Source organism: Brachypodium distachyon, chromosome 3 (assembly GCF_000005505.3).
Source record: "Brachypodium distachyon strain Bd21 chromosome 3, Brachypodium_distachyon_v3.0, whole genome shotgun sequence".
Classification (NCBI taxonomy): domain Eukaryota; kingdom Viridiplantae; phylum Streptophyta; class Magnoliopsida; order Poales; family Poaceae; genus Brachypodium; species Brachypodium distachyon.
This window is the reverse complement of record NC_016133.3, coordinates 7,349,678-7,376,961: the sequence shown is the minus strand read 5'-3', so window position 1 is coordinate 7,376,961 and position 27,284 is coordinate 7,349,678. Positions and strand designations below refer to the sequence as shown.

Sequence of the window (27,284 nt, the reverse complement as noted above, 5' to 3'; positions counted from 1 at the left end):
AAGTTCATATAGTGTATCACAAGAGTTTAAGAGAAGTACCCGGGGCAGCACTTGTTGTAAATGGAATAGGAAAAATATGATGAAATTTGAAATATCAAGCTCATGCAAAGGACAACTGTATTTGGTTACAGCTCAGACAAAAATCATGCAATTAAGAAAATAATCAATCCGTGATTAATTATAGGGTGCAATACTTCAAATTGTATCAAATCCAATTCGCTGTAGTACAAAAAATATGCATAATTAGTATCAAGTAACTCTCGCAGATCAACCGACCAATTTTGGAAAAAAAAGAAGTATGATACATTCTAAAACAGACCGCAGTACAGTCTTAGAAATCTTCTTTAAAGCGGGCAAGTCTTAATTCCTAGCGTAATTCTTTAGCCCGTTTTCTTTGTGAGGAACCCCGCAGTCAGAATCCACGCACCCACACCACACCAGCCGTTTCCAAGATGCAAGAAACCAGCGCGGAAGGTTACCAGTCAAAGACGTTAGTGGAGCCGCTCAGTGTTAAGCCGAGATGAGGAAAACCAGGACCCAAAGACTCTGAGGACTCCAATTTTAGCCGCCGCTGGATCCGGAGGGAGGCGTGGACTGCGCCTTTGCTGTGCATGCCCCCGGCTCCACAGTGCTGACGTGCCCCTCATCGCGAGACGCCCCCGTCCTTCTCTGACCGAGGCTCGCGCCTGCCGCTTCTCCCCTTCCGCCCCAACTACCGCACACGCTTCTCATTTTTTGTTCTTCTCTTTTTTCTCTCCTCTCCATTTTGTTGTTGTTATTTGCACGCAAAATAACTGTGTTTTACGTCCGAGATATGTAAAGAATGCACTCTCTCATTTTCTGGTGCTATTTATAAGCAACTTTCCGGAAAGCGATCGCTCCTCCTCACGCCTCCAATTCAGACCCCCAACGCAACGCGGCGCAAGAAGAACACCTGCACAACACAAACACTTGCCCAGCCCAGAAAGAAAAAACACAAAAGAATTCCGCTTTCTGTGATATAATAGTAGTTGAGTTGATCTCTCCGGCCTTCGTCGAGTCTGTGCAGGCAGGGAGAATAAGGACGCAATAATGGTGGCCGTGGAGGCTGCGAAGGCGCCGGCGGTGGCGGTGGCGGAGGGCCCGATCCGGGCGGAGGAGGAGGAGGAGGCCAAGGTGGAGGCGGAGGTGGAGGCCAAGGGTGATGCCGTGGCGGCGGCGGCGGAGGAGGAGAGGGAGTACAAGAGCGACATGAGGAAGCTGGAGGAGCTCATGTCCAAGCTCAACCCCTGCGCGCAGGAGTTCGTGCCGTCGTCGCGCCGCGCGGCGTCGGCGCCGGCGCCCGGGGGAGGGCTCTCCGCCGATGCGCCGGTGTTCGTCTCCGCTGCCGAGTTCTTCGGTGCCGGCGCCGGCCAGCTGCAGGGGACCGGTGCCGGCGGCGGGAGGGACTCCAGCAGCGACGGATCCAGCAACGGCGGCGGCCAGCCGCAAAATCGCAGAATCGTATGTGAATTGTGTTCTTCTTTATCTTCCGAATTACGGGTTTTTGGGTTTTGTACCTAATACGCAGGTTGATTGACGGTCCGTTTTGACCGGTTTTCATTCATGATCGCCGAGTATCCGGCGATTTAGCATTCCGAAAACCTGCGATATGGGGTTAGTGTTACGATCGGGATGGATTCACTAGGATTCAGACGATTTAGGCGGCGACGATCTCTTTTCTTGTAGGCGAGAGTTTTGGGTATTTTTCTTCTTGTTTGGATGTCTTCTTAAAATTGAAATCTTCAGCTCGGACTGTTCGTTTAGAAGAAATCATCTCAGGTTGTCGATTATTTTTTTCTGGAGCCAAACCTTTTAAGGCCGATAAGTCTGATTAAATGTTTGATCACTGGTATTTAATGATCAGTGGTAGGTGGTACGCTGATTGTTGCCAGGAATTTGGTTTGCGAGTTTATGTGATGTGATAGGCACAATGTCCTTTGATGTTAACAATTGGTTCTGTGTACCTCCATTTTGGTTTTTAATTTTCAGAAGAAATGCTATGATGGTAATAATTGTGTGCACATTGATTGATTTTGGTGGTATTGTTGCTAATTGACCATGCTTTCCTGATAACAGAGAAGGAATGGCTCCTTCAACCAGGGGAGGAGAAGAATGGGAGGCCGGACACGGCGATCTGATAGGGAGGATAGTGTGCGGCGGACTGTTTATGTCTCTGATGTTGATCAGCAAGTAAGCATTCTAAATAGAATGGTGATATTTGGGTTGGTTCTTGAATTATCTTGTTACTTAATTGTGTTCCTGCTGCTCTGTAGGTGACTGAACAGAAGCTAGCTGAGGTGTTTTCTAACTGTGGACAAGTAAGTTTCAAGATTCATCTGAGGAATGTGCTAGTTTGCCTTCCCTTTCTTAAAGGAGTACCTTTCAATTCCTTGCAAAATAAAATAGACATATTAGCAGCCCTTATGGGTTTCAGATTTTCTTGGAAGATATTTGTTATGGTTGGATGCCGGCAGGTCTTAAAATAGTCAATTGACCTAGAAAGAGATTTAAGTAATTGTTGTCATGCAGTATGAGCTTGTGCCATAAATCAAATACTAGATGGCAAGGTAAGTGGCAGTGTGTTCATTGGAGCTACTTGTAAGCAATGTGAAGCTCAAATTTTTATTTTGTACAAGAGCAAGAATCACTAGATAACTAGTAAACATTTTCACACTTAAGTGCATAGACATGTTTCACCATATTAAATTTCTCCCAATTCTAACTCTCGAACAAAGTTAGAGAAGATTCAACTGAGAAGTTAGGCTTCTGCTATTTAATTCCTTTGCGATACCTTGAGGGCTATCGGTGAAGGTAGATATTATCGGAGTATAAGAATAATATGGGTAACAGTTTGTCAGTCTTCCTTTGTCTTTTTGTTTAGTTGACTACTACTTGCTTTGGAATGATATTAGGGCTGTTGTAACGCTCCATGCTGGACTGTATCATACAGTGTCGGAGGCACCAGAATCCATCCTACATGGAGGAAAATTAAGTAGGAGAAATATGAGAACCATATCTACATCTCATACGCTTCATGAGGGGAACTCCCCGCGATATCTCGCCACATCTTACACTTAGTGCATCTAATTGATCTGCGAAAAGCTCAAACGGAGAGCGATGGTGTAGCCGGTGCACGCCTCCGAGCCACTCTGCACTGAGCCACCGAGCCAAGATGGCTGGACCGCTGCACTAATGCACAGGAAACTTTCATGAGGAGGCATTTATGGCTGGGGCCCGCTGCAAGATACGGTCGATTGAGGAATTGAAATTTTGCTTTGTATCTGCATGGCAGGAAACATGATAACTATCTGAAATCCAAGTTCCATGCCAACTATAGTTAATGCCATAAAGGCAAATCTATTTTTGATAACTTGTCTTTGCTGCCGTGAAGCCAGCTAACTTTCTAGTCCAATTCAGGTGGACTACCTTTTAAAATGGATACTTGCCTGAACAAAAATAGCACCTTACACTATAGCAATTATGATTAAACTCACAATCATTTTGCATATGAAAAGAAATACTGATTTGAATATTGACATTCATTCAGTTATTATACATTTATGTTGACTGTGTAATACGATTACCATGTTATTATTTGTACTGATATTTTTTCGTTTCACCTGTAGGTGGTAGATTGCCGTATCTGTGGTGACCCACACTCGGTCTTACGTTTTGCCTTCATTGAGTTTGCTGATGACGGTAGCCCCTTAAGACTTTTTCCTCGTTTGTACTCTTGTGTATGGATAAACAGCAATGTTGAACTTCTCCATGGTGTGCAGCTGGTGCAAGGGCAGCACTAAACCTTGCGGGGACCATGCTTGGTTATTATCCTGTTAGAGTTTTACCTTCTAAAACAGCGATTCTACCAGTGAACCCTAAGTTTCTTCCTCGAGTAAGTACATGATTGCATACTTCCATCTACTTTGAGCTTGTATTTCCAGTTTTCATTTTCATGTCAAAGTTTCCAACCAATGTTGGTTGTAATGCTCTTGCCTCTGCAGACAGAAGATGAGAAAGAAATGGTCTCAAGGACTGTATATTGTACTAACATAGATAAGAAGGTATGGGAGTCTTGTCTTGGTCGTAAATGTGCTTGCAGTTGTGATTCTTAACTATTCTTAAGATGTTGGTTTTGAAGGTTAAATTTATGAGACTCTAAATTTATTATAATCAATGCTTGATTGCCTTTGCTTAGTAAGTTTGGTAATCTGGGTTATTTAATTAATTCAAACTAATATTTAAAGGATACAAAGTTTTTTAAAACCTACTTAAGCAACCTGATCTGTACATAAATACACGGAAAAGTTCAGATGGTAAACTAAAATCAATCATAACATGCTTTTTGGTGCCTTTTTCATTATCATCAACAAATGACTTTATCAAGATTTTCCTCCGATAAAATTTGCGTCCTACTTGTCCTTCAAATTCTGACTATTTTGTTAACTGAACAACCTTCTGGGCTTCCATTATGCATAAGCCAAGGTTTCACGTTATTGCTAATCCAAGAATACAACTAGAAAAGGTCCTGATTCAATGCACAACTAAAACTCCACCTTAATACGGCTTGTGTGTCCATCTACTGTCTGCATTTGAGGTATCTTAGATGACATTTCTTTTCACTGTTCTGTTCTTTATGGGTGAGGTGCTACCAAGTGCCTTCAAGGCAGATACATGTAATCTACACAATCGAACAGATTAGCCTTGTAATATATTTCCCACTTTAGTGGTTAACTGACATGGTAGTATCTTACATATGGTCTTGAAGTTTGGACTGATCATAGAAACTTGGTAGTTATTGTTTCCAACTTTTGTAAAAGTTCACATTCCAGAAACTGATTTTCTGCTGTGGCAAATGCTAAACAAATAACCAGGAATGGATATTCTGACAACAATAATGATATGACACTTGTTAATGTTCTCTTCTCTCATGGTTATCAAGCAGCTTTGCCTAATTATCTCTTTATTTTGCAGGTTACAGAAGATGATGTAAAGATTTTCTTTCAGCGGCTCTGTGGGAAGGTATACCATATAAGTAGTGCGACTTGTTTTTGTTTTATCTATACCGTCTTGGCGTCTCCTAATACTTCTTGCCTTCGTTCAGGTTTCTCGTCTGAGGCTCCTTGGTGATTATGTACACTCCACATGCATTGCGTTTGTTGAATTTACTCAAGTAAGTAGAACAACGAATTACATTTTTGAAGAGATCAAGATTTAATATTTTTATTTTTTGTGGATCTTTTTTGTATATGCATAAATAACAGTTCCACAAGTTGGTGAAAATTTCAATATTTGAGCACACTCAAGTTGTAGAATTGCTATTTATAACTGATAATTTTGTGTCCGCTCCAGACCTAGATGTTGAAATTTGTTTCTCTTTGATGCCTGTTCTCTTTACCACTGGCAGAGCTACGTTCAAGCCAGGGGGCCCAACCTTTTTCTTCTTCTTTGTATTATCAAATTCCCATGCCTTTTTGTCAAGCTCCGCCACTGCTCTTTACCCCTCAACTAGTTTTCTTAACAAATCAACTGGGAACATTCATCCGTAAGGATCTGCATATATGTCCAATATATAGAAGAATCTTGCTACCAGTGTTTTGATTTTGAGTAGGTGGAAAAACATCGTGTTTTGTTTTGGACTTTGGTTGAAAAACATGCCAATAATTTCTGCTTAGCGGTTACACTAAAAGAATACGATTCTACTTATCTCTACATCTGTGTGGCTGTGCAGAACATGTTCCCCTTTCCGAGCTTTATGTTGGCAACTTACCTTCTTTCTGCTTTAGCAGCATTTCATTTGACTCCTAATCATGTTCTGGGAATTTGATAAAATACTGAAAATTTAACTTCATTCTGCGCTGAACTATAGGACTCACATTTTTGAAACACATCCTTTGCAGGCAGAAAGTGCAATTCTAGCCCTGAACTACAGTGGCCTGGTCCTAGGCTCGCTTCCAATCAGGTAAACACTGAAGCAGTCCATATACGTCTATACTTACTCCGAGAAATCATCATGTGCTTGATCCTGTGTCATCCTCAAATTGCACAGGGTGAGCCCTTCAAAGACACCGGTGCGTCCGCGGTCACCCCGCGTGATGTCGAACTGAGCCCCGTCTCGTTCTTCTGCCGTCGTCACCCCTTGTTGACGGCAGGTATCCCAGGCAGAGAGAGAGCCTTATTAGAACTGTTGCCTCGCGGATCAGTAAACTGCGGTTCCCAGAGTACCTAGTCTAGTTCGTCAAAAACGCTAATGTTTGTCTGTTCAATTCGTCAGAGACCCATCAGCTGTGTGTTGGGGGAGTTGCTGTTTTCCTTCCGTTTCTTTCGTTCGATATCCTTCTGTTAAATTATGGATGGATGGGATTTATAACAGCCTTTGCAGGCATCGGAAGAATAATGTCAATGGCTTCTTCTTTTGTTTGTTTGCTTATTATCTGTCGGTAATAGACTAATAGGGCGAGCTCCTCTTGCTGATTTTCTTGGTGGTGTTCGTGGTGTCTTTGCGTTTTCTGGCGTGACAATATGGTGTGTGGAATACAGGAACGAACAGTCTGGATGTAGTGGCTGGATGGAACCTTGTTGTGCCCCCTTTCTCATTTCCTCCGTCGGTCTTCGGCTCTTTCTCCTGCTCCCCCGTCTCTCTTGCACTTCTTCTCTTTCTCCCCCCTCTTCCACGGCACGCCGAAGCTTCGTGCTGCTGATGGGACACCGCCTCCCAAGCTCCCCGTGCGAACTCGCCAGTGTTTAGTCGCTGTTCCCCGTCTCCTCTGCTGCTCATCTCCTCCATCGAATGGGGAGAAACCTTTGGCTTCCTTTTCAGCTGGACGGAATGAAAAACAGGCTGCTGTTCGGTCAACACCGGGGTTTTTACAACCTTTTTTCTACGCAGTAGATATTTTCGTCAGCAAATCCCTCTTCAGCATCTTTGGTCTCATCTTTATTCCTTTGCTCATAATAAAGATTGTGCGATATGCTGTTTGCTTGTGTTTCAGCCTTTCAGGAGCTTCTTCAGGTCACTGGCAGCACTGTGTTAAATAAAGTTACAGATACTTGGTCGTACTCTTGGATTAAGCTAGGCTTTAGCAGTCACTTAATCATGAGGCTATTTTTTTTATCACATTGATTGAAATCCCCATCACCTTCAGATGGCTTTTGGACTCATGTTGTCAAAAGAGAAACAAGGTTTTCGTGTGGCTGCTACTTGTTGATAGGCTGAACACTAGAGAAATGCTTTAGAGAAAGAATTTTCACCTCTAGCTCTAGGCGTATGATTGTCTTCCTTGCAACTCCATGCCAGTGGAAACAAGAGATTGGCCTGTTCTTTGGCTGAGTTTTTGCTAAAATGTGTTGGTTCTACCTTTGTCCTGATTTCTCTGAGCAACCCTCTATGCTTGAAAACTTCAAAGCTACTTTCCTTGTTCCTTTTTCTAAGACGTTTTGGCAAGACTTGCGAAAACGTCTTATGAAAGGGAATAGAGGGAGTATTAAACGTACAGGACCTCCGGGGGTGCTATTTCAAATGAAAATTGCCACCATGGTTGGTTGGAGCATTTGAAACACTAGATTGATTACATCTTTAATAACACCTAGCCAAATCTTTATAGACGCGGGGGGCATTTCAAGGAAAAACTCAATCTTGTCTTCCCGCACTGGATGGATAGCTTTAGATAGTTGTTTTCTTTCTTTTTGTACATACTCTGTGTGTACGTATAACTTTCTTTTAATAAAAGTTTTTCCAGTAGGTTACCTACTGCCTTCCCTAAAAAAAACAGGTTGCTATCTTTTACTAAAAAAATTACGATGTGTGCATTCGTCGGTCGTTGCAATGTCAGGCATGACAACAAGTATAAGACTTCTTTGGCTCTCAAGAATTAAAAATCTAAGGAATAGAAAAACACATGATTAGAACGTCGTATACAATTAATTTCTATAACATGCATGAATACTTGAGAATTAGAAAAGGGTAGAGACAAAATAAATTGGATTTATCAAAGGAAAAAAAGAATGAGGTGCGAGTTCATCTTAATCCCGTCAGGGAAAAAACTCCGAATCCAAAATCCCCTTTGAAAATCTTACAATCCAAAGCGACTCATCATACCAATCGAGTTAGAGAAGTGGAAAACTGCAGCACACAAAATAAGCTACTCCAAACATCTTTCAAACATGGAGAGCAAGAAAACCAGTAGTAGTTCATTTCCTCGTGACCTGGAGCCGCTTATTTTGAATACCTGCCTCTACACGACTACGCTAGCACTAGCGCTGGCTCGACGGAGACTGCAGCAACATACTTCCATACCATATCTTTGATAGTCCACGGCGCCTAGCGCAGACCGCGTCGATGTGAAAGCAGAATGGAAGCGAGGCGTGAAAAGGTCAGCATCCCAACAACCCCAGCCCGGACGTGTATGATCAGATACCACACACACGCACACAGCAGAGAAAAGGCTCGTTCAAACGCACATGACTTTTCAACGCCAAAATACACAAATACTAACCATTCCACAGACCTACCGAGTACCGACCGACCTAAGCCAAAGGTTTGCTTTGCTTGTATATATAGCCCCCGGTACGGGGATCTCAAAACACAAAGCAAACCCAGAACCCCGGCAAGGATCAACAGTAGTACTATCTATCTGTTTATCTATCTCCTCTGCTTGCATCTCTCCTTCCAGCTTCCAAGCCGCGATGGCCGCCATGAGGATCACCCTCCTTGCCGTGGCCGCGATGGCCGCCGTCCTGGGCACCGCGTCGGCGGCGACCTACAACGTCGGGGAGCCGGGCGGCGCGTGGGACCTGAGAACCGACTACGGCAGCTGGGTGTCCTCCAAGAAGTTCCACCCGGGCGACGCGATCGTGTTCAAGTACTCCCCGACGCAGCACGACGTGCTTGAGGTGAGCAAGGCCGACTACGACTCCTGCAACACCAACAGCCCCATCGCCACGCACACCACCGGCAACGACAACGTGGCCCTCACCTCCACCGGCACCCGCTACTTCATCTGCGGCTTCCCTGGCCACTGCACCACCACCGGCACCGGCCTCATGAAGGTCAAGATCGAAGTTACGCCCGGATCATCTTCGCCCGCCCCGGCCGCTGGTCCCGGCGCTAGCAACTCTCCCCCACCGCCGTCATCTGCCGCTACCTCTATTGGAGCCACCGCAGGCTTCGGCCTCGCCGCCGTCCTGCTCGCCGGTCTCATGGCTTGATGCTTTCTCTGGTTTGATGTTACCTACACGCGCACATATGTGCTTATACATAGAGTCATAGACACATAGTCATTTAGTAGTTTTTACCGTTGTGTGTATTTGATCTTGTGTACATTGATTTTTGGAGGATGAATAAAGGAGATTTGCTATTTATAAATTCTAAGTCGATCAAGTTACACATAATTTCCTGCTAAAAAGGTTGCACATAATTTCTAGTACACATAGCTACTTCATTTTTTTCGGGATAAAGAAAAAACCCTCTGCATTGTCGCTTTCGAAGTAGACTCCCACGTTACAGTTGGGGTGACTCATGCCTATCAATCTGTAATGGAACTGGCATTTTTGTCCATATAATACTTATATGATAGACTACCTAACCACGAATGGTTGCCAATCCGCCGACCCGGTTTCAAGAATCGGTGATATTTGGAGAAATCACAGACGAAGTAGTAACCAGCTTGTGAATCGCGATGACTAACTACAAGATTAAAAAACATTCATGCAATGACAACAACAAAAATCACAGACGGAGTACTAACCAGCTTGTGAATCGTGATGACAAACTACAAGATTAGAAAAACATACGTTAAACAACAAACAACAATAAACAAGTGGTCTAAATATCAGTTGCTATGTTACCTATCTGCAGTGGCGGACCAAGGATTTCCTTGAGCCCAGGGCTGAGCACCCAAGTCCATGACTAAACAGAGGTATTATGTACTAAGATTAATATTTTTGATTATTTCTATAGTAGATATACATATTATTTGGTTCCAAGCCCAGGGTTATAGCCCAGGTTGCCCTAGGCGTTGGTCTGCCCCTGACTATCTGTCTGCTCGTCAATGTCAACATGTCGCTACTGCAAAAGATGGTACTTCAATTTCATTTTATTTCTAATCTTTAGTCTCAATGCCATCTTTGTACCATCCTTATACTAAATGGTGGCTTTGCGATGTCGCCGTTGACCTGCAACTGACCATTCGTGTCCAGCGGGGCACATCTCGACGCCTGCCCCCATGGTTTTGTAAAAGCCTATACGATGCCGTTGGTGCTGACGCTATACCCTGTAGAGAGGCTTTGAGAATCATCGTCTCAAAGCCTACGACAACAGGCTGGCCCTATCTCCCGCTTGCATACACTAGGTTGGCGCCCTTACATTGGTGCTGAGGCATCCACTAAATCAGTAGTTGTGGTCTCATGGCCTTTTTTTTTTTAGGACACCTCAAAAGGGGCAGGGAGCTCCTGCATTGCATTATAGAAGAAAGAGTTGTCCAGTTAATTAGGAAAAATCGGGAGAAAACCAGATACAAAGGGGACGAAGCCCCCAACGGTCGACAGAGACCGAGACGACAAGAAAAAACGCACCACCTACACACCAACAAACGAATGGAAGTAGCTGAAGAAGATCCCCGCCACATCGAGCAACCACATCACACCCCCCCACTAGCAAGCCAGATCCGGATGACTCACCAGAAAGGGGCTGAATGGCCTCGACAGGCTCCGAAGGAGCATGATGAACCTTTGCCAGTGCACCACCACCCAACCGCACACACTACCGCCCTTTAAAGGGGAGAGAAACCAATTGTGTTATGAGAGGAGCAGAATTGGGCCGACCCGACAAAGGTGGAAGTGAGGCACGCCTCAAGAGCCCTGCAAATCTCTTCTCATCTGACCGTCCGAGGACCGAAGCATCCCGGAGCCGCCGCTCCGGCGTCCGATACCCAACCATGCCCCACGCAGCAAACCACCTTGACCCCCTTCCGAGGCCGCCGCCTCGACATCCTTCCTCTGCCAAAGCAAGGCTTCGCAAAATTCACGCCCACACGCCAAATCCACTGCAAAGACTACCATGGCCACTTCCCGGGACCGCCGTCTCGGCATCCACTGCCACAGCCACGCCAGCCAGAAGCATGCGTGCTGAAGCCTCGTGCGAGGGCAGGGGGACGCACCGACTGCTCGAGATCAGCAATCAGGGAGGCCTCCCAAAAATCCCCGCCGTCCGCCAATTAAGGCTGGCCAGGCCGGCGACAAAGCAGCCCCGCAGCACGAGCAGCGCACACCTCAATCCGGCCACCGCCAGACCCAACTCCACCGCGAGACAGGCCACCAGCGCACCACGGGCAGATCCCGCGCCACACCGGCGCCCAGCTGCAGATCCCGCCACCACACCTGGCCACCAACGCTCCGCACACCCGCCAGTGTCAGATCCCGCCGTCGCCTCTGCCTCCCGGAGACCACGCCGGCAGGGGCACCGCCGTCCCGCTACCGGAGCCGCCGCCCCGGCTTTCGCAAGCCCCGCTGCCCGAGAGCACCGGCAGCCGCAGCCCTGCCGCAGCCCCCGCATGCCGGCCACCACAGCCACAGCCCTGCCGCAGCCCCCACCCGCCGCCAGCCGCGGCCCCCGCGCGCCTCCACAAGATCTGAAGCGAAGCAGCACGGGAAAGCCCTGCCGCCGTAGCCCGCTAGCATCTTCCGGCGACGGCTAGGGGAAAGGGAAGCCGTTCGGGTTGGGCGGCGGCTAGGGTTTCCGCCTGAGCCGCCCCCAGGAGCGACGCGGATGGTCCTTCCAGTGCTTAGATGGGTGCTCATGGCCTCACCCTTCCCATTTTTTTCCCGATCCGCAATCTACCAATACCGCTACCACGCCTCCTAGATCTAACGTCATTGTCCCGTCCCTCCTTCCCCAACAACAACTCTACCGTCCGCTCGATGACGCTTTTTGGAGGTAAACCTTTACACCCTCCTCTTTTTTCTCTACCTTTTCTGCATCATGTGCCTCCTTTCTTCCTCTAGATATGTAACTTTCTCGTATTTTCTTCAAATAATATTGGTTGAAATTATAGTTCATTCTGTTGAAAGCAACTGAATATTTTCTAATTGGAGTGTTGGCTCTGCAGTTTAAATACCATTTACCTTTTAAGCCGGAAATTGTTGATTTTCTCCGTTGAAAATTGAAAATGATTATATTGGTAAGAAAATTGTGAAATTCTTGAAATAAGCTGGAAATTTCAGAGAAGTTTTATTTTGTTGCTATTCCGGACAAGTTAACATTCAAATGTGGAACCTTTGATGTGGAAGATTTTAGTTGAAAGGTGTCGATCGCAATTGCATAACGTGATAGTCTACCGGGCGTTCAGTTGTAGCGTTGACCGCGTCGACATCAAAGTAAAATGGACGCGACGCGTGAAGAACTCAGTAGGCCAACCAACTGAGCCCAGTCTTCAGATCTTCATTTCAGTTTGATACGTCGCTCAGTCGCTGTATGACCAAGTACAAGCCAACTCTGGACGACTTTTCACACGCAAAATCCAAAATACTACTCCTACCCAGTTTGATACGTAGTGAAAGACCAAGCTGCTTGTGCTCAAGTACCAATCCACACGATATTTCAACTCCAAAATCCAAAGACCATTCTACGTCTCTACCTACCGCGCGCATGGCTCGTGTTTAAACAACCCAGGCTAGGAGTATATATAAACGCAGGGCACGAACACATACAGAAGCAATTAACACAAAACCCGGCTTAGGATCAACAATCTCTACCGCATTCTCCTCTGCTTGCACTGCTCCTTCCTTCCTTCCGACCGATCGATCGCATAAATGGCTGCCATGAGAATCACCCTCCTTGCCTTGGCCGCAATGGCCGTCCTGGGCACCGCATCGGCGGCGACCTACAACGTCGGGGAGCCGGGCGGCGCATGGGACCTGAGAACCGACTACGGCAGCTGGGTGTCGTCCAAGAAGTTCCACCCCGGTGACGCGATCGTGTTCAAGTACTCCCCGACGCAGCACGACGTGCTTGAGGTGAGCAAGGCCGACTACGACTCCTGCAACACCAACAGCCCCATCGCCACGCACACCACCGGCAACGACGTTGTGGCCCTCACCTCCACCGGCACCCGCTACTTCATCTGTGGCTTCCCTGGCCACTGCACCACCTCCGGCACTGGCCTGATGAAGGTCAAGATCGAAGTCACGCCGGGTTCCTCGTCGTCGTCACCAGCCCCGGCCGCCGGTCCTGGCGCAAGCAACTCTCCCCCACCACCGCCGTCATCTGCCGCTGCCTCTGTCGGCGCCGCAGCAGGCTTTGGCCTCGCCGCCGTCCTGCTCGCCGGTCTCATGGCTTGATGCTTCTCTGCTTCTTTCTTCTCTGCTACCTCACGCACACATATGTGCTTATACGTAGAGTCGTAGACACATAGTTACTACTCCCCCGTTCCAAATTAACTGTCGTGTCTATGCAAAACCACGATATTTAATTTGGGACGGAGGGAGTAGTTGTGACCAGTTGACTATCTACAGGTCTTGTGTATTTGATCTGTTCGTACATTGATTTTTGGAGGATGAATAAAGCAGATTTTCTATTTGAGTTCTGAAAAAAAGAAGCAGATTTTCTATTTCTAAATTCTAAGTCGACCAAGTTGCACATAACTTTCCTGCTAAACTAAGTTGCACATAACTTCTAATGAGCTTTTTTACACCACCCGTGCTCCAAAAACAGATGCTGGAGGACTAAATAGATCTGGCATATTTTTTTTTCCAGACAAACGAACAAACCTTTGCATCCCCGCTTTCGAAGTCCCGTGATCGATACAGTTGTGCTGACTCGAGGGGATTAAGATGTTTGATGGTATTTTTAACAGGCCGGGCCGATCTATCATACACCATGTCCCACCTATCAAATGATAGGTGGGACATGGTGTATGATAGGTCGGCCCGACCATCGGAAATACCATCAAACATCTTAATCCCCTCAGTTGGCTTCTACGAGAAAGATGGCCCCCATAGTTGTGGTTCCTCGAGACTATTATTGCAACTACCGTGATTTTGTGAAGTATCCTAGCCACAAGAAATGCGGTTTTGTGAAATTTATTCCTACATATATTATGTAACTTTCTCGTGTCTTCTTCAAATGTTGGTTGAAAGTATTGTTCATATAGTTGAAAGCAAACTGATTTTTCCTGATTTTTGAGTGTTGGTTTTGTTGTTTAAATGTTCGTTACCCTTCTAAGTCAGAAATTGTTGATTCGATTACTTAGGATCAGCTTGCGAATTTGCAGCACCGTAGTATAATCATTACCAACGGCACGATGTGCGCCTGAGTGCAAAAAGAAAATGCAAGCTTTGTTATGCCGAAAACTAAATGTAAAGTTCAGCAATACTTCTAAATGCCACTTCTTCTCGTCGCATCCATGTTCCGGACGATATAGTCACAGGTTTTCACTTTTCAGTGAGTGAAAGATTTGTAGCTGGGTCTTTTTTTTTCACAAATCGGTCCTACTTTCTTTTATAGAAAGCCAATAACGAGTTCATACATGCCAGCGACGCAGAAAATTCAGATACATATGGTGGCCGAGCTCGCAACACGCTAAGCTCAACAAGCATGATTTACATCCCTCCCCGTTTATGAAAAGTACTTTCTTTGTCTCATGATTTTTTGTCACTGTTTTAGTTTAAATTTATACTAGGACAATGACAAGAATTACGGGACAGAGGGAGTACTGTTTATCTTAGGTTAGTGCATCTGAGTACCGCTCTGCTGGAACTTGGAGACAGTTTTATTGATTAGTTGTGATAAGTTAACATTGAAACGTGTGATCCTGGCCCTGGGTCAATGGATCTAGAAGAGTTCAGTTGAAAGGTGTCGATCACAGTTGCATAACATATTGTGATAGTCCACCGCGCGCGTGTGTAGCGTAGACCGCGTAGTGGGAGCGACGCGTGAAGAACTCGATCAGTACGCCAACAACTCAGTTTTATATCTAGCTTTATGACCAAGTGCTATCTGCTCGTGTTCAAGTGCCAATCTGGACGACTTTTCAACTCCAAAATCCAAAGACCGTGCTACGTCTCGGCCTACCGCGTTAACGGCTCCTGACCGTCCGGCCTAAGCTAGCTCGTATATATAACGCACGGCACGGACACATACAGAAGCAGTTAACACCAAACCCCGGCTTAGGATCAACCATCTGCAGAGTATTCTCCTCTGCTTGCACTGCTCCTTCCAAACGACCGATCGCAGATATGGCTGCCATGAGAATTGCTCTCCTTGCCTTGGCCGCAATGGCCGTCCTGGGCACCGCCTCGGCGGCGACCTACAACGTCGGCGAGCCGGGCGGCGCGTGGGACCTGAGAACCGACTACGGCAACTGGGCGTCCTCCAAGAAGTTTCACCCGGGGGACACGATCGTGTTCAAGTACTCCCCGGCGCAGCACGACGTGCTTGAGGTGAGCAAGGCCGACTACGACTCTTGCAACACCAACAGCCCCATCTCCACGCTCACCACCGGCAACGACGTGGTCTCTCTCACTTCCACCGGCACCCGTTACTTCATCTGCGGCTTCCCTGGCCACTGCACCACCTCCGGGACTGGTCTCATGAAGGTCAAGATTGATGTTACGCCAGGATCCTCTTCAAACTCGCCCGCCCCGGCTGCTGGTCCTGGCGCCAGCAACTCTCCCCCGCCGCCGCCGTCATCTGCTGCTACCTCTGTTGGACCTACCGCAGGCTTTGGTTTTGCCGTCGTCCTGCTCGCCTGTCTTGTGGCTTGATGTTTCTCTGGCTCTGTGCTAAACGCACATGGCGGCGCACATATACATAGTCAATTTAGTTGTTACCGGTTAAATATACGCGCGCGACTTTTGTAGTGAGGGAGAGTGATGTTATACTACCTGTATGTATTGGATCTTTCTTACATTGATTTTTTTTGGAGGATAAATAAAGCAGATTTGCTATTTCTAAATTGAGTAAAATGCATCGGAGGTCCTAATTATTTCGCAAATGTCCCAAGTTAGTCCTAATTTTTTGAAACTGCACGTTTTAGTTCTAATAGTTTCGTAAGTGGTTCATCTGAGGTCCTATACTGTCTCTAGTGCGTGCCGACTGCCTACGTGGCTCTTCGGGCCCGCTTGTCAGGTGCCAACACGGACGGGTTTTTGCAAATAACCCCCTGGCTCCTTCGTCTTCTCCCCTGTGAGCCCCAGCTAATTCTCTCTATCTCTCACATCTTACATGTGGTCCTGCACCTGCCTCGCACATGAGCTGCACGCGCGCCTCTCGTCCCTGCTGCCCAATGCGTTCCTAGGCAACGCCAGCGCGGGCACGTCGGTGATAGCCAAGGGGGGCGACCTCCTGGGCCCGCTCGGCGTCGGCGCGCGGTGGCTGCGCGTGGCGACGCGCGCTCCTTGATGGACTACCTGGAGACGATGTCGTCGAAGTCGTCATCTAGCGGTCTCGGGAGGGAGCTCCCCGTGACGGCGCTCAACGGTGGTGGAGAGCGTGACGGTGGCAGCAGCATGTCTTGCCGGAGTCGAAGAAGATGACCGCGGATCTGGTTCGTCAGGGCGCGAAGAGGCCTGACAGAGACTTCTCCTCAGGCGCGCCGGCACGGGGAGACAGACGAAGGTGGCAGCGAGGTGGATCCCGCGATGGAGACGTCCAGCGACAGTGATGAGAGGTGGCGGCAGGAGAGCTCCGATGCGGGGGTGACTCAAGTAATCGTGGGCTCAGGAGAAGAAGGCGGTGCGCTCGGGCCGTCGATGCGCAGCTCCCGCGCGCGGCGGGGAGGCGCAGAGAAGCAGATCGGGACTGGCGGTGCTTGGCCGGAAGTGGAGAAGAAGGCCCGCGGGCGAGGTGGCTCACGAGCACTCGGCATCCTGGGGGTAGCGTGGGGGCTCCTTGGCGTCGATGCAGTGCTGGAGGAAGGAGTGGCGGGCGCAGGGAGAGCCAAGATGGGCGAGGCGAGCTCAGACAGAGAGCTTCAGGTGTTCGGGGGAGAAGACGGAAGGAGCCAGGGGGTTATTTGCAAAGACCCGTCCGTGTTGGCACCTGACAAGTGGGCCCGAAGAGCCACGTAGGCAGGCGGCACGCGCCAGAGCCAGTATAGGACCTGAGATGAACCACTTACGAAACTATTAGGACTAAAACGTGCAGTTTCAAAGAATTAGGACTAACTTGGGACATTTGCGAAAGAATTAGAACCTCTGATGTTGTTTACTCTTCTAAATTCTAAGTCAATCAAGTTCAGAATTGTATTTCGGGTTCAAGTCCTAAACTCGGCATTGACGATGCTCACATTTCCTGCATTTAGTCCAAGACTTAACCGGCTTTACGCTTTCGATGTCCATTGACGTACACATGCAAAACCTTTGAATTTGCATCAAAGTTTATTTAATCACATTACAGAAATTAAATGAATTTTTTTCAAGAGGCTTCTTCTTCCTATTTTGGATTATTTCTTTAGGATTTAACCCTCTTTTTTGAGTGAAAGGTGGAATTTCTTCCTATTCTTTCTTATTTTAACTGATTGTATTCCATATGGAATAAGAGGAGAAGAAAAGCATTCCACTATCCCCTAAGGGCCCTTAAAAAAAGAAATCTCTTCCTTGAATTTACTTTACTTTTATTCCTTTTTCGAAAACGAGTCGCTTCAATTATCCTTTGAAGTCCTATCTTCTGTCTTTCCCTATTCATCTCGTAAAGTTCCACGCTCGCAATTTAGTCAAGAAAGTTAGACCTAATCCAACAAACAAGACAAGGATTAATCACAAATCTTGATTCGTCAAATAATGTTTTCATTCTTTCATAACAGATTATCCACTATTCGATTTTCTATTTATTAGATATTTATAAACGGATTTTTTTTAAGAGAAACTTGTTGCAAAGGATCCTTATGAAAAACTTCCGTAGGATTCATAAAGTTGAATGCATACCGATACCAAAGGAGAAGCTTCCCTACAAATCAAGAAAACAATACTCCTCCAGAGTAGTAAATTTTCAAAATAAAAGTAAAATAAAACAATACTAGTAGCAGCTGCAGCAGGAGCTCAATATGCAACAGCAATCCAAGGACACATACCACAGCATTATTATACACAGCGGAATATCAGTGTTCCATATATTTTATTACGATCAGGCTTGAACAGCCAAAACAAGGTCCCCTGACATTTAGATAAGTACATAAACAGAATCCACGGAAGGGAGAAATTCCTCCAGAGTTCACTATCATTGGCGAACTAGCTAGACAGATTCACCATCTGACGGAAGATGTTATTTATACCCCAGCAAGCAAACCGGCCTAGCCTGTGTTCTGCATGCCAGCGGCAATGCCCTTCATGGTCAGGATGAGGGTGTCCTCCAGGCCCGGGGCATACTCACTCCCACGGTTCAGTTGCACCAGCTCTGCGGGCTCCTTCTCATCGGTGAACTCCTTCGACAGGGGTGGCTGCTGCGGTGTCACCTCGAAGCTAGGGTCTCTTATCCGCTTCAGGGTGTAGGCTTGGCAAACATTCAAGGTTGTGATGTAGGACTCACGCAGCCGCAGGCGCTGCTTCAGGTAAGGATCCCCTTCAAGAACATCCTTGTGACCAGCAACCTGCAGAGAATTGCCAATGGTTAGAATTTGGTATGTCCTCTGCTTCGACAATTTAAGCCCTGAGCAAATTCTAAGATTCTGGTAGTTATTTATTCCAGATGTCGTATGTTACCTCTTATTTGGAACAAATAGTCAAATACTAGTTCTTTTTTCAATGATACAAAACAGCAACTGTATTCCAAAGAATATTGATAACATTTTACAACAAATGATTCAAGTACTTATTTTATCTACCACGAGTGAGATTAGTTAGCCACAATATAATATCATAAAGAATTCGACTAGCCATGTATCTTAATGCCAATATTTGCTACTAGTATAATACAAAACTATCTAAAATGCAAGCAAAACAGAACTTAGAAATATAACCTATGCCTTTCATGGCAGGATACATGTCATTTTGGACATCGACATTTGACACGGTCTCTAAGATTGCATTTTGACCATAAGTTCGTATTATCAATTTGGTGTTATAGATGATTGTAACTTTGCCTATATTGATAGTAAAACTGACACAGATTCTAAAACATGCATGTGACATGGAGGATTTGGTAGCACTTTACCTGAAGGAGTAGCTGTTTTGTCTCTTCAAAGTTGTTTCTCAACTGCTCCCCAAAGGATTGCAGATCTTCAGCCACAAGCAATTTGTCATATAAAGCAGCAATTCCTGGATCTCCCTTGGCAAAAACCATCTCAAGCAAGTCAAGGGTAACCCTGAAGAATGGCCACTCATTGTACATTTCTCTCAAAGTATGGATGTTCCTGATGTCCTTCTGCATGATATGTTTGAATGCTGCGCCAAATCCAAGCCATACAGGAAGATGAAATCTTGTCTGCGTCCAAGCAAAGATCCATGGAATTGCACGGAGCGATTCTATGCCCCCACTAGGCTTTCTCTTCGATGGCCGGCTACCAATATTCATCCGACCATATTCAGTCTCAGGTGTTGCCTGAAACAGCACAATGAGCAAGTTAGTACATATTAGGTGTTCTTGTTCAACACCAACTTCTAGCCCAGCTTTACAGTAAAGCACTAAGATTCAATTCAGTGAGATATACATGGTTGATAAGTCAAAAATATTGTGGTTCACAATGAGTCAATGACCAAAATTCAGGTGGTGCACTTGTAACAATGTGAAATAATCAAAACTGGCTGTCCACATAGAAAGGGAAAAGGAGCATGTCTCTTCAATATTTGCTCCCTTCAAGAATTTAAACAATATGGCAGAAAACTGAGGACAAATAGCTAAAAAAACCATAGCCTACAAACTTTTGGCATGCAGTTTTGAACAAAACACAACTTAATGATATGTGCAAATAATTCTTGAGTAGCTAATTAGCAACAGAAATGGATTATCAAGCAGGCGGCACTTCTAACAAACCACGGCATCACACTCATGATAGGTGCAAAGTATTTAATGATATTGAATACAATTGAACTTACTGATCGGAAGTATTCAACAAAGCGTGGTTCTTGGAAGACGATTGATCGATATTCTTTTGTTGCCACAACAGCCATCTCATCCATTAGAGCACGCCATTCTGGCTTGGGTGAAATTGGAGGATGCATTCCATGCTCAAGAGTAGCTGCTGTGAAGCGTTGCAGAGTCCTAAAGCATAAGTGCTCCTCTCCAAATGAGTGCTCTATGACCTCACCTTGAACTGTTACACGGAGTGATCCATGGATCGTGTCTGGTGGTTGAGATAATATGGCAAGATGACTGGGACCACCTCCTCTGCCAACAGTTCCACCTCTTCCATGAAACATTGTCAGCTTCACTCCGTAATGCTTCGCCACCTTTATGAGCTCTTCTTGTGCTTTATACATTTGCCACGCTGCAGAGAGCCGCCCAGCATCCTTGCCGGAGTCTGAGTATCCAATCATGACCTCCTGCTTGCCGTTAATCCTATTCATGTACCAGTCTATTGAAAAGAGTCGTGCAACAGCTGCTGGAGCTGCTTCAAGATCTGCAAGCTTCTCAAATAGTGGAACAACTCTCAATGGCTGTTGTATATGGCACTCCCGCTGTAAAAGCTCCACAGCAAGCACATCAGATGGGGCAGTTGCCATTGAGATGATATAAGCCCCAAAACAATCTGCTGGGAGCTCTGCAAGGACGTGAAATGTGCCTAAAACATCAGCAACTTCTTCAGTCTGTGGAAGATCTGAACCGAACAACGGGCGTTTGCCCCTTAGTTCTGACAATAGCCAATCCTGACGTTTCTCCTCAGACCATTCAGCATAGGATCCGATCCCAAGATGTGTCGTTATAGCATCAAGAACATCAGTGTGTCTATCAGATTCCTGCCTGATATCAAGTTTCACAAGAGCAAGCCCGAAAGTTGATACTTGACGCAAGAAATCAAGAAGGCTTCCATCAGCTATAGGCTTGTCACCACAAGCACATAATGATCTGTAGCATAGCTCAAGAGGCTCCAGAAACTGCAATACAGGTGGATAATTAGACAACAATGGCAGTAACATTCGTGATGTATCCCTCATAATAAGAGCTAACCTGTTCAACATTAGTAAAAGTTGACTCCTCTGGAATATCAGAAATTCCAGTTGTCAATATATGGCGAGAACGTTCGCGTGTATAGTACAATTTGTCTCTGACATCACCAAGTATGACACGATACGGTTCATTTGGAGGAACTTGCTTCCAGAACTCTGCAGCAGCGAGATTTTCTTAGTAATATGCAGATTTAACAAGTAAATAATTCTTTGCCAACAAAGGGAACAAAATCAAGCGATCTACATAGCTACAAAAAATTCTAGTTGACAAGCTGCTAGGAGTAAACAAATTGATGGAAATTCCCATAAGGCCATAACTATAAGATAGAATTAGTTAAAATGTAGTGATACTGAAAAGTGGGCACTCGTGACAAGACTTTAAAGTTTCTAGTCCACTGTAACTGTAGTCTACTTGTTATGGCCATATAGTGTGGTCCAGCCTACCCATGAGGCACGTAGGAGTTGCACTGAATGACAGCATTCGACAAGGATTAGATCTGTTAGAATTAAAATACAGATAGAAGGTTATTTAGTAGGGTAAGATATCAGATTACTTATGATGATAGAAATAGAGGCTGGATTAGTTGCCTTTGAGTTAGAGATAAGCTTCCTTACATATAAGATAGGTTTCTTAGGGATCAAGTGAGTCTTCCTATAGAAGGAAAACCATGTACCAGCCTCAGAGCCTCTCTAACCACGCTAGGGATTAAGCCCTGCTGGCTGGTAAGATGGCAAGTGCCATATTCCCGGTCTTTGGGCCCTTATCCTACCCAAACTACTTTTGTTTTGAAATGTTTAAAAACTTACGTGGTTGAAGTTCTAAATGAGAATTTCACAGACTCCTGAATTAATATGAACACTTGACTATCTACAAAAACAATATCAACACTATAATCTTGCCTAGCTCAGTTGAACACTGAATCAAATTAATGTGCCTGACTGCCAGCAGATTTTTGTCTAGCAGATGCACTTGTCAAATTATCTGGCAAACTTAACTTCAATGACAGCAGTAGCCAGTATGCACATTTTATATGCAAAGGCATTACTATATTATTGAAGTGAAGTTAAGATGCTCTTATATGCGTGTATTGTTAAACTGACAAATCAGGGCTAAAACTTGAGAAGGTAAGCTATGCAAAATTATTGTTCGTGCAGGCTTTGGAACAGAACTCTCATCTTGATGCGAAACTTAATGTATCACAAGCAAAGCAAGCAGAGAAAAGAACATCCAGTATAAACTACGTGCAAACCGATGCAGCTTATTACCAAAATTAGAAGTCATGTTACCTATATAGTGCTTTGCAGATTTTTTTGAGGACCGATGTAGTTCATCTGCACGGACTCGAAGTTCATCACTGCAGCGCCACATAGAGAGCTAGGAAAAAAAATTATGTTGTTAATACTGGGAAACCATATTGCAGGACAACCTTTTAGTATGTAAAAGTACTTCTGCTGTTACAATACCTCAAACATCAGATCTTCTATCTGAGAGAAGTACAAGTTAGCAGCCATCATCCTCGCTAACAAGCAAACATCACGTGTAACCTCCGGTGTAACTCTTGGATTACCTAGAAAATGAGACTTTTTAGATAGGTTCTAACATTCTTTTTCATGGACAGGAAGAAAAGACAGACTGCAGTGTTGCCTTAAATATTATGACCTGTCAAGAACATAAAAGGAATTTTGTAGACATAAAACTGGAGGGCAGATAGCAATTGCTAGAAGAATGTATACAACAGGGTTATTAAGAGAAACCACAATAAGTTTTCTGCCACATGTACTGCCAGAAGACTGGTAGATGTGATAGAATCTCTTTACAGAAGCATTATTTCTCTTTCCAAACTATTACTAATGTATAGAGTGGCATAGGATAAATTACCATCACGGTCACCGCCCATCCAAGAGGAGAACTGAATGAGAGGAGCGTTGTAAGGAAGACGCTCATTAATCCCAATATTTTTTAGAGCAGTGTCAATGCGACGCAAGAATTTTGGTACACCCTTCCATATAGTTTCATGGAAATAACTCATCCCAGCACGCATTTCATCCTGGGGAGTGGGAGGTGTTCTGCGGATTTCGTCAGTACGGAAAGCAGCTTGAATCTGTGAGATGTGTCAAGTGACATCAGAAGAAAAGAATGATGTGAGTGCATTATAAAACAGAAGGTGATTTCCACCTACAGTTAACCTTGAACATATAAGACAATAAGCTGACATAAAAAAATCTTTTTTTTTATAATTCGTTTTCTTGTTTCACTGAAGATGAATTCACAAATCATGATCACTTTGTTCACACCATATACCATGATGCGATTTAAATTCACATACACTGTAAAAAGACTATCAGAGGTGGGGTCCATAACAGATAAGAGGGGGAACAAAGTATCGAACTAAATAGGCATTTCCAGCTAGCCAAAGACACAAATTTGGCTAATACACATGTGATTATAAGAGGCTACTAGGTCAAGCATGCTTACACTGCCATGTATAAACATTCTGCAGTGATATATTACCACATCTCAACATACAACAGAACCCATCCCAGTTTTTTACTGAAAACTGTAGGGGAGGCCCCAACAGTAAACTTTTATTAAAAGAAGAACAATGTAAATAGGGAGGGAATGTACAGAGGGGAGGCCCGGGAATATAGAGCGGAGAGTGGGAAAGGAACTAGGGCTAATTTAAGACAGAGGAGCATTGTCCAGCAACCTTCCAGTTGTTTTTGCCAAGGTTCTCCCTTTGCAAGTGTAGTGGTAGCATCAAAAGCTTCCATCATACATAGTTGACCTTTTTTTTCCATTTACCTTATATTGAGCAAGAACAGAAGACTCAAACAGAGTAAACTTTTGCCCATTATAACATAGACTTTCTAGTTTCTAGATACACAGCATAAAGGTTAAAAACATTCCAACGTATGTAAATTCCCACCCTTTTGTTTGTGGTGTCATCAACTAATATCTTCTGAACTTATCTCCATGGCTGTTCTCAAGACAAACTGTAACTCCAACTACCTATCTATTATACCTATCAAAACGATGGTGGTGTTATTTTTTTTGTCCTTGGAGATAGAGTTCAGGAAAGCAGAGTTCAAGGCAAATTATATGGCAGGGTCTCAGAGTGTGATAGGCAAAACATGGGTAAGGATGAATATCCTGGAGATTACTATGATACGTTCTGACAGTATTTACATTTCCCAGAACCACCAATTAAACCAATAGCTTCATATGTCACGTAGAAAAATATCATAGAGATGGATCAGTTAAACAGTCAAAAGGTTGTGGTGTACATTTGCTATCGAAACGTCTTCGTACTAATATTTCATCTCAATTGACAGTATTTACCTCCCTCTGCAGAGCCTCATCGAGCTCCTGCTTGTCATCGGCAGTGATGTCCTTGGCATACAACTGCCTCAGGCAATTCCGGATCCTGCAAGACAAGTCAAAACCACAACTATTCAGCATCTCCACGCACGCGAAAGCAAAAAAGGTAAGAAATTCATTTTTCATCACCGCACCTCCCGTGCTTCTGGAGCAGGGACCTCCTGACTGATTGCGTGGGGTGTGCGGTGAACACGAGGTCGACAGTCTGGCTCTTGAGTGCATCGAACACCTCCTCACGGGACTTCCCGAGGTCGGAGACGAGCCGCTTGAGCGTCTCCTCTATGTCAGACTCGGTGGGAGCGGATCCTTCGTCGCCGAAGTCCCCTCGCTTGAGCTTGATCCGGCGGCGGAACGCGATCTGGACCTCCTCGGCGAGGTTGGCGAGGTTGAGCATGTGCGAAAAGGAGCTGGAGACGACGATGGAGTCTGCCGGGGACAAGCTGGTGAGCTTGCTCCCAAGCTCGGCGATCCGGGCCTCGTCCCGGTCGTTCTCGTACTCCGCCGAAAGCTCGTAGCAGTCCTGCACCTGCAGAGGAGCAAAGAACCAAACGATCCGTGTGAGCATAGCGTCGAACAGGTGCTGTGCGGATCTGGGAAGTAGACTGGACGGGGCGGAGAGGGCGTACGAATTCGCGGAGGTTGGGGCCGTGCAAGTCCTGGAGGATGTCGAGGAAGCGGTCGACGAGGAGGGCGTCGTACTCGACGAGCTTGTCGTCCTCGGAGACCTTGCCGGGGGCGAGGAGGCGCAGCTGCGCGTCGATCGACTGGTGCCGCTCTATGGCGGCCTTCCCCGCGGGCGCGGCCATCGCTAGCTGCTGCTGCGCGCTTGCGGCCCCGCTAAACCCAAGCGAATAATCCCCCACCAGAGGCGGGAGGCTTAGTCTGCGGGCTGCCGGCTACGCTCCCGCGGATCCGCGGGCGCGTGTTGGAACTTGGCGGCGGCGATGCAGGCTCGTCGGCGCGAGATGTGGGGTGTGGGGCGGAACTATAGGGAGGCGGAGATCGGAGGCGGAGAGTGTTATTTATGGGCAGGAGCTTGATGGCGATACCGATACGGGGTGTGGATTGTTTGGAGGGATCAATTCGATCTGATGTTGTTTATGTTTAGGAATCATAGTGAGCGGTTTTGCGAATTGGTCCATAAAGGATTCTGGATTTGCAATAATATGGGTTCCTGATGAATAATTTTATATTTAAAGGGTGATCCTAGTTAAATTACAGCCACCAGAGTGCAAGCCACCCTTGTTGTTGTGCAACCGGGCAAATGTGTCACAAGAAAGCTCAAACTAACCTGAGACACACGCGATGCCAACCACTATCTTCATCATCCGTCGACTCTATCTCTGATGCAGCGAGTCATTAATGACACACCAAGAAGCTAACGCTGCAAATCATTCTTGTCGGTGGCCGCTTCAATAACAAGGCAACTCCAGTTTTTGCCGAGAAGCAAAAATGTGACGAGGAATGCAAACCACGTAATCGTAGGTTGCTTGTGTCATCGTCACCATCGTGTCACACGCATGACATAACGCTCTGACTTCATCATAATAGGGCGACACGATACACAAAGCACACGTACCACGCGTCAAAGCCACTCGACGCTGCCACACAAAGACATGCGCTGCCACCCAAAGAACCGGTGCCGCTCTAGTGTCAAGCATTGAACCACATGTCCCCTAGCCAAAGGTAATCCCTGCACAGCGGATCATGCTCCGGGAATGTTTCCAAGAAGGTAAATGATGACGGAGACATGGTTATGCCCAATATAGGGACACAACTACACCTTTGAGCAGATATACAATGCTCAATGGTCTTCCATTATTGTTGGTTTCAGCAAAAAAACTTGGGCGAGGCTTTTCAACCAGGTTTGCCTCTTTCATCTCTGGCCAAAACCTAGCTGGTATGACCGCCATAACAACCCCACATGCAGAGCAGCCGGTCTGACCGCCACATGGAATAGGTCGCAAACATCAAACCACATATATATGCTCATCAGTCAACAAACACACTTGTAACCCAGGTGTCACTTCATGGAAACTTAATGAAGCTCCCACCAACCTAATAACATAAGCATGTTATTGTTCTAAGTTACTTCCACCAGCCTAATGGCCGCGTTCACAGCTATAAGAACACTGCGCTTTATTATCAAGGCAAGGCATTAACTATTGGCGTGGACGGTGATCACCGGAAGCATGCCGGCCGGCACGAAGAACCTCTTTCTTTAAAAGATGCCAGCATGGCAAAACTGATTTATAGGTACGAAGCAAAGATGCACACGAACACTCGATAAATAAATAAAATGTTAAATAGAGGGAAGAAAGAATTTGAATTCTATAAATCTAAACTTCAAGTCCACGAACCATCACGTCGGACTGAAATTAATTATTTCGCTTGGATGCGTACTGCACTTCCAAATAATCTTACGTAAGTTTGATGAGAGGTTTCAGCGGTGGAGGTGGCTTCCATCATCTAGCATCTGCAACTTTCGGCGTGTGCATGTGGACACATATGAGCTTGTGCTACAAAAATAAGGAATTATTCCTTCCTACATCGATGAGAGAACGTATTCCCAATTGCATGAGTAGTTTTTGCAGCTGTTATACGAGTACTTTACATCAATTATTGCAGGGACTATCTGTCGGGAGACGATACACCCCCTTTATGTTTGAGAGTAAAATTGGCGACTAAACAAATGCAGATTGTTTGAAACGGGGCCAAAGCTGCTTCATCTTTTCAATTAAGAAGAAGATTTGATACCCGATTTGTTAACTGAAAACCAAATAAAATATAG

At 45.7% G+C, this 27,284-nt stretch overlaps 5 protein-coding genes across 5 annotated transcripts; 4 read left to right on the top strand and 1 right to left on the bottom strand.

The window, feature by feature from the left end:
* The first annotated feature begins 731 nt into the window (after nt 1–731).
* LOC100841044 (polyadenylate-binding protein-interacting protein 11) lies at nt 732–6,448 on the top strand. The gene is made up of 10 exons (XM_003571926.4): nt 732–1,482; nt 2,098–2,211; nt 2,295–2,339; nt 3,648–3,720; nt 3,801–3,913; nt 4,023–4,082; nt 4,993–5,040; nt 5,123–5,191; nt 5,919–5,980; nt 6,068–6,448. The coding sequence occupies exons 1-10, from the start codon at nt 1,072–1,074 to the stop codon at nt 6,123–6,125; spliced, it is 1,053 nt and encodes a 350-aa protein (XP_003571974.1). The 5' UTR covers nt 732–1,071; the 3' UTR covers nt 6,126–6,448.
* Nucleotides 6,449–8,536: 2,088 nt separating this feature from the next.
* Nucleotides 8,537–9,382, top strand: LOC106866321 (mavicyanin). The gene has a single exon (XM_014900264.2). The coding sequence runs from the start codon at nt 8,704–8,706 to the stop codon at nt 9,223–9,225; it is 522 nt and encodes a 173-aa protein (XP_014755750.1). The 5' UTR covers nt 8,537–8,703; the 3' UTR covers nt 9,226–9,382.
* A 3,313-nt stretch (nt 9,383–12,695) lies between these two features.
* Nucleotides 12,696–13,594, top strand: LOC100836779 (mavicyanin). Its single transcript, XM_014900375.2, has one exon. The coding sequence runs from the start codon at nt 12,826–12,828 to the stop codon at nt 13,351–13,353; it is 528 nt and encodes a 175-aa protein (XP_014755861.1). The 5' UTR covers nt 12,696–12,825; the 3' UTR covers nt 13,354–13,594.
* Nucleotides 13,595–15,146: 1,552 nt separating this feature from the next.
* Nucleotides 15,147–15,972, top strand: LOC100832249 (mavicyanin). The gene has a single exon (XM_010235785.2). It carries the CDS (start codon nt 15,250–15,252, stop codon nt 15,775–15,777), a length of 528 nt encoding a protein of 175 aa, XP_010234087.1. The 5' UTR covers nt 15,147–15,249; the 3' UTR covers nt 15,778–15,972.
* A 2,100-nt stretch (nt 15,973–18,072) lies between these two features.
* Nucleotides 18,073–25,550, bottom strand: LOC100829108 (phosphoenolpyruvate carboxylase 1). The gene is made up of 10 exons (XM_003571901.4): nt 25,120–25,550; nt 24,628–25,019; nt 24,455–24,539; nt 22,994–23,216; nt 22,579–22,682; nt 22,402–22,489; nt 21,116–21,270; nt 20,044–21,042; nt 19,163–19,549; nt 18,073–18,599 (listed from the first exon to the last, which is right to left on the bottom strand). Exons 1-10 carry the CDS (start codon nt 25,297–25,299, stop codon nt 18,303–18,305), a joined length of 2,910 nt encoding a protein of 969 aa, XP_003571949.1. The 5' UTR covers nt 25,300–25,550; the 3' UTR covers nt 18,073–18,302.
* Between the last annotated feature and the right edge of the window lie 1,734 nt (nt 25,551–27,284).

Excerpts from the sequence above, each read along its gene's own strand:
- LOC100841044 (XM_003571926.4), top strand. The coding sequence starts at position 1,072 with ATGGTGGCCGTGGAGGCTGCGAAGGCGCCGGCGGTGGCGGTGGCGGAG. Across the intron at positions 1,483-2,097 it reads AGCCGCAAAATCGCAGAATC|AGAAGGAATGGCTCCTTCAA; the intron begins GTATGTGAATTG and ends TCCTGATAACAG. Across the intron at positions 4,083-4,992 it reads GTACTAACATAGATAAGAAG|GTTACAGAAGATGATGTAAA; the intron begins GTATGGGAGTCT and ends TTTATTTTGCAG.
- LOC106866321 (XM_014900264.2), top strand. The coding sequence starts at position 8,704 with ATGGCCGCCATGAGGATCACCCTCCTTGCCGTGGCCGCGATGGCCGCC.
- LOC100836779 (XM_014900375.2), top strand. The coding sequence starts at position 12,826 with ATGGCTGCCATGAGAATCACCCTCCTTGCCTTGGCCGCAATGGCCGTC.
- LOC100832249 (XM_010235785.2), top strand. The coding sequence starts at position 15,250 with ATGGCTGCCATGAGAATTGCTCTCCTTGCCTTGGCCGCAATGGCCGTC.
- LOC100829108 (XM_003571901.4), bottom strand. The coding sequence starts at position 25,299 with ATGGCCGCGCCCGCGGGGAAGGCCGCCATAGAGCGGCACCAGTCGATC. Across the intron at positions 22,683-22,993 it reads GATGGGCGGTGACCGTGATG|GTAATCCAAGAGTTACACCG; the intron begins GTAATTTATCCT and ends CTCATTTTCTAG. Across the intron at positions 22,490-22,578 it reads TAGAAGATCTGATGTTTGAG|CTCTCTATGTGGCGCTGCAG; the intron begins GTATTGTAACAG and ends TTTTTTTCCTAG.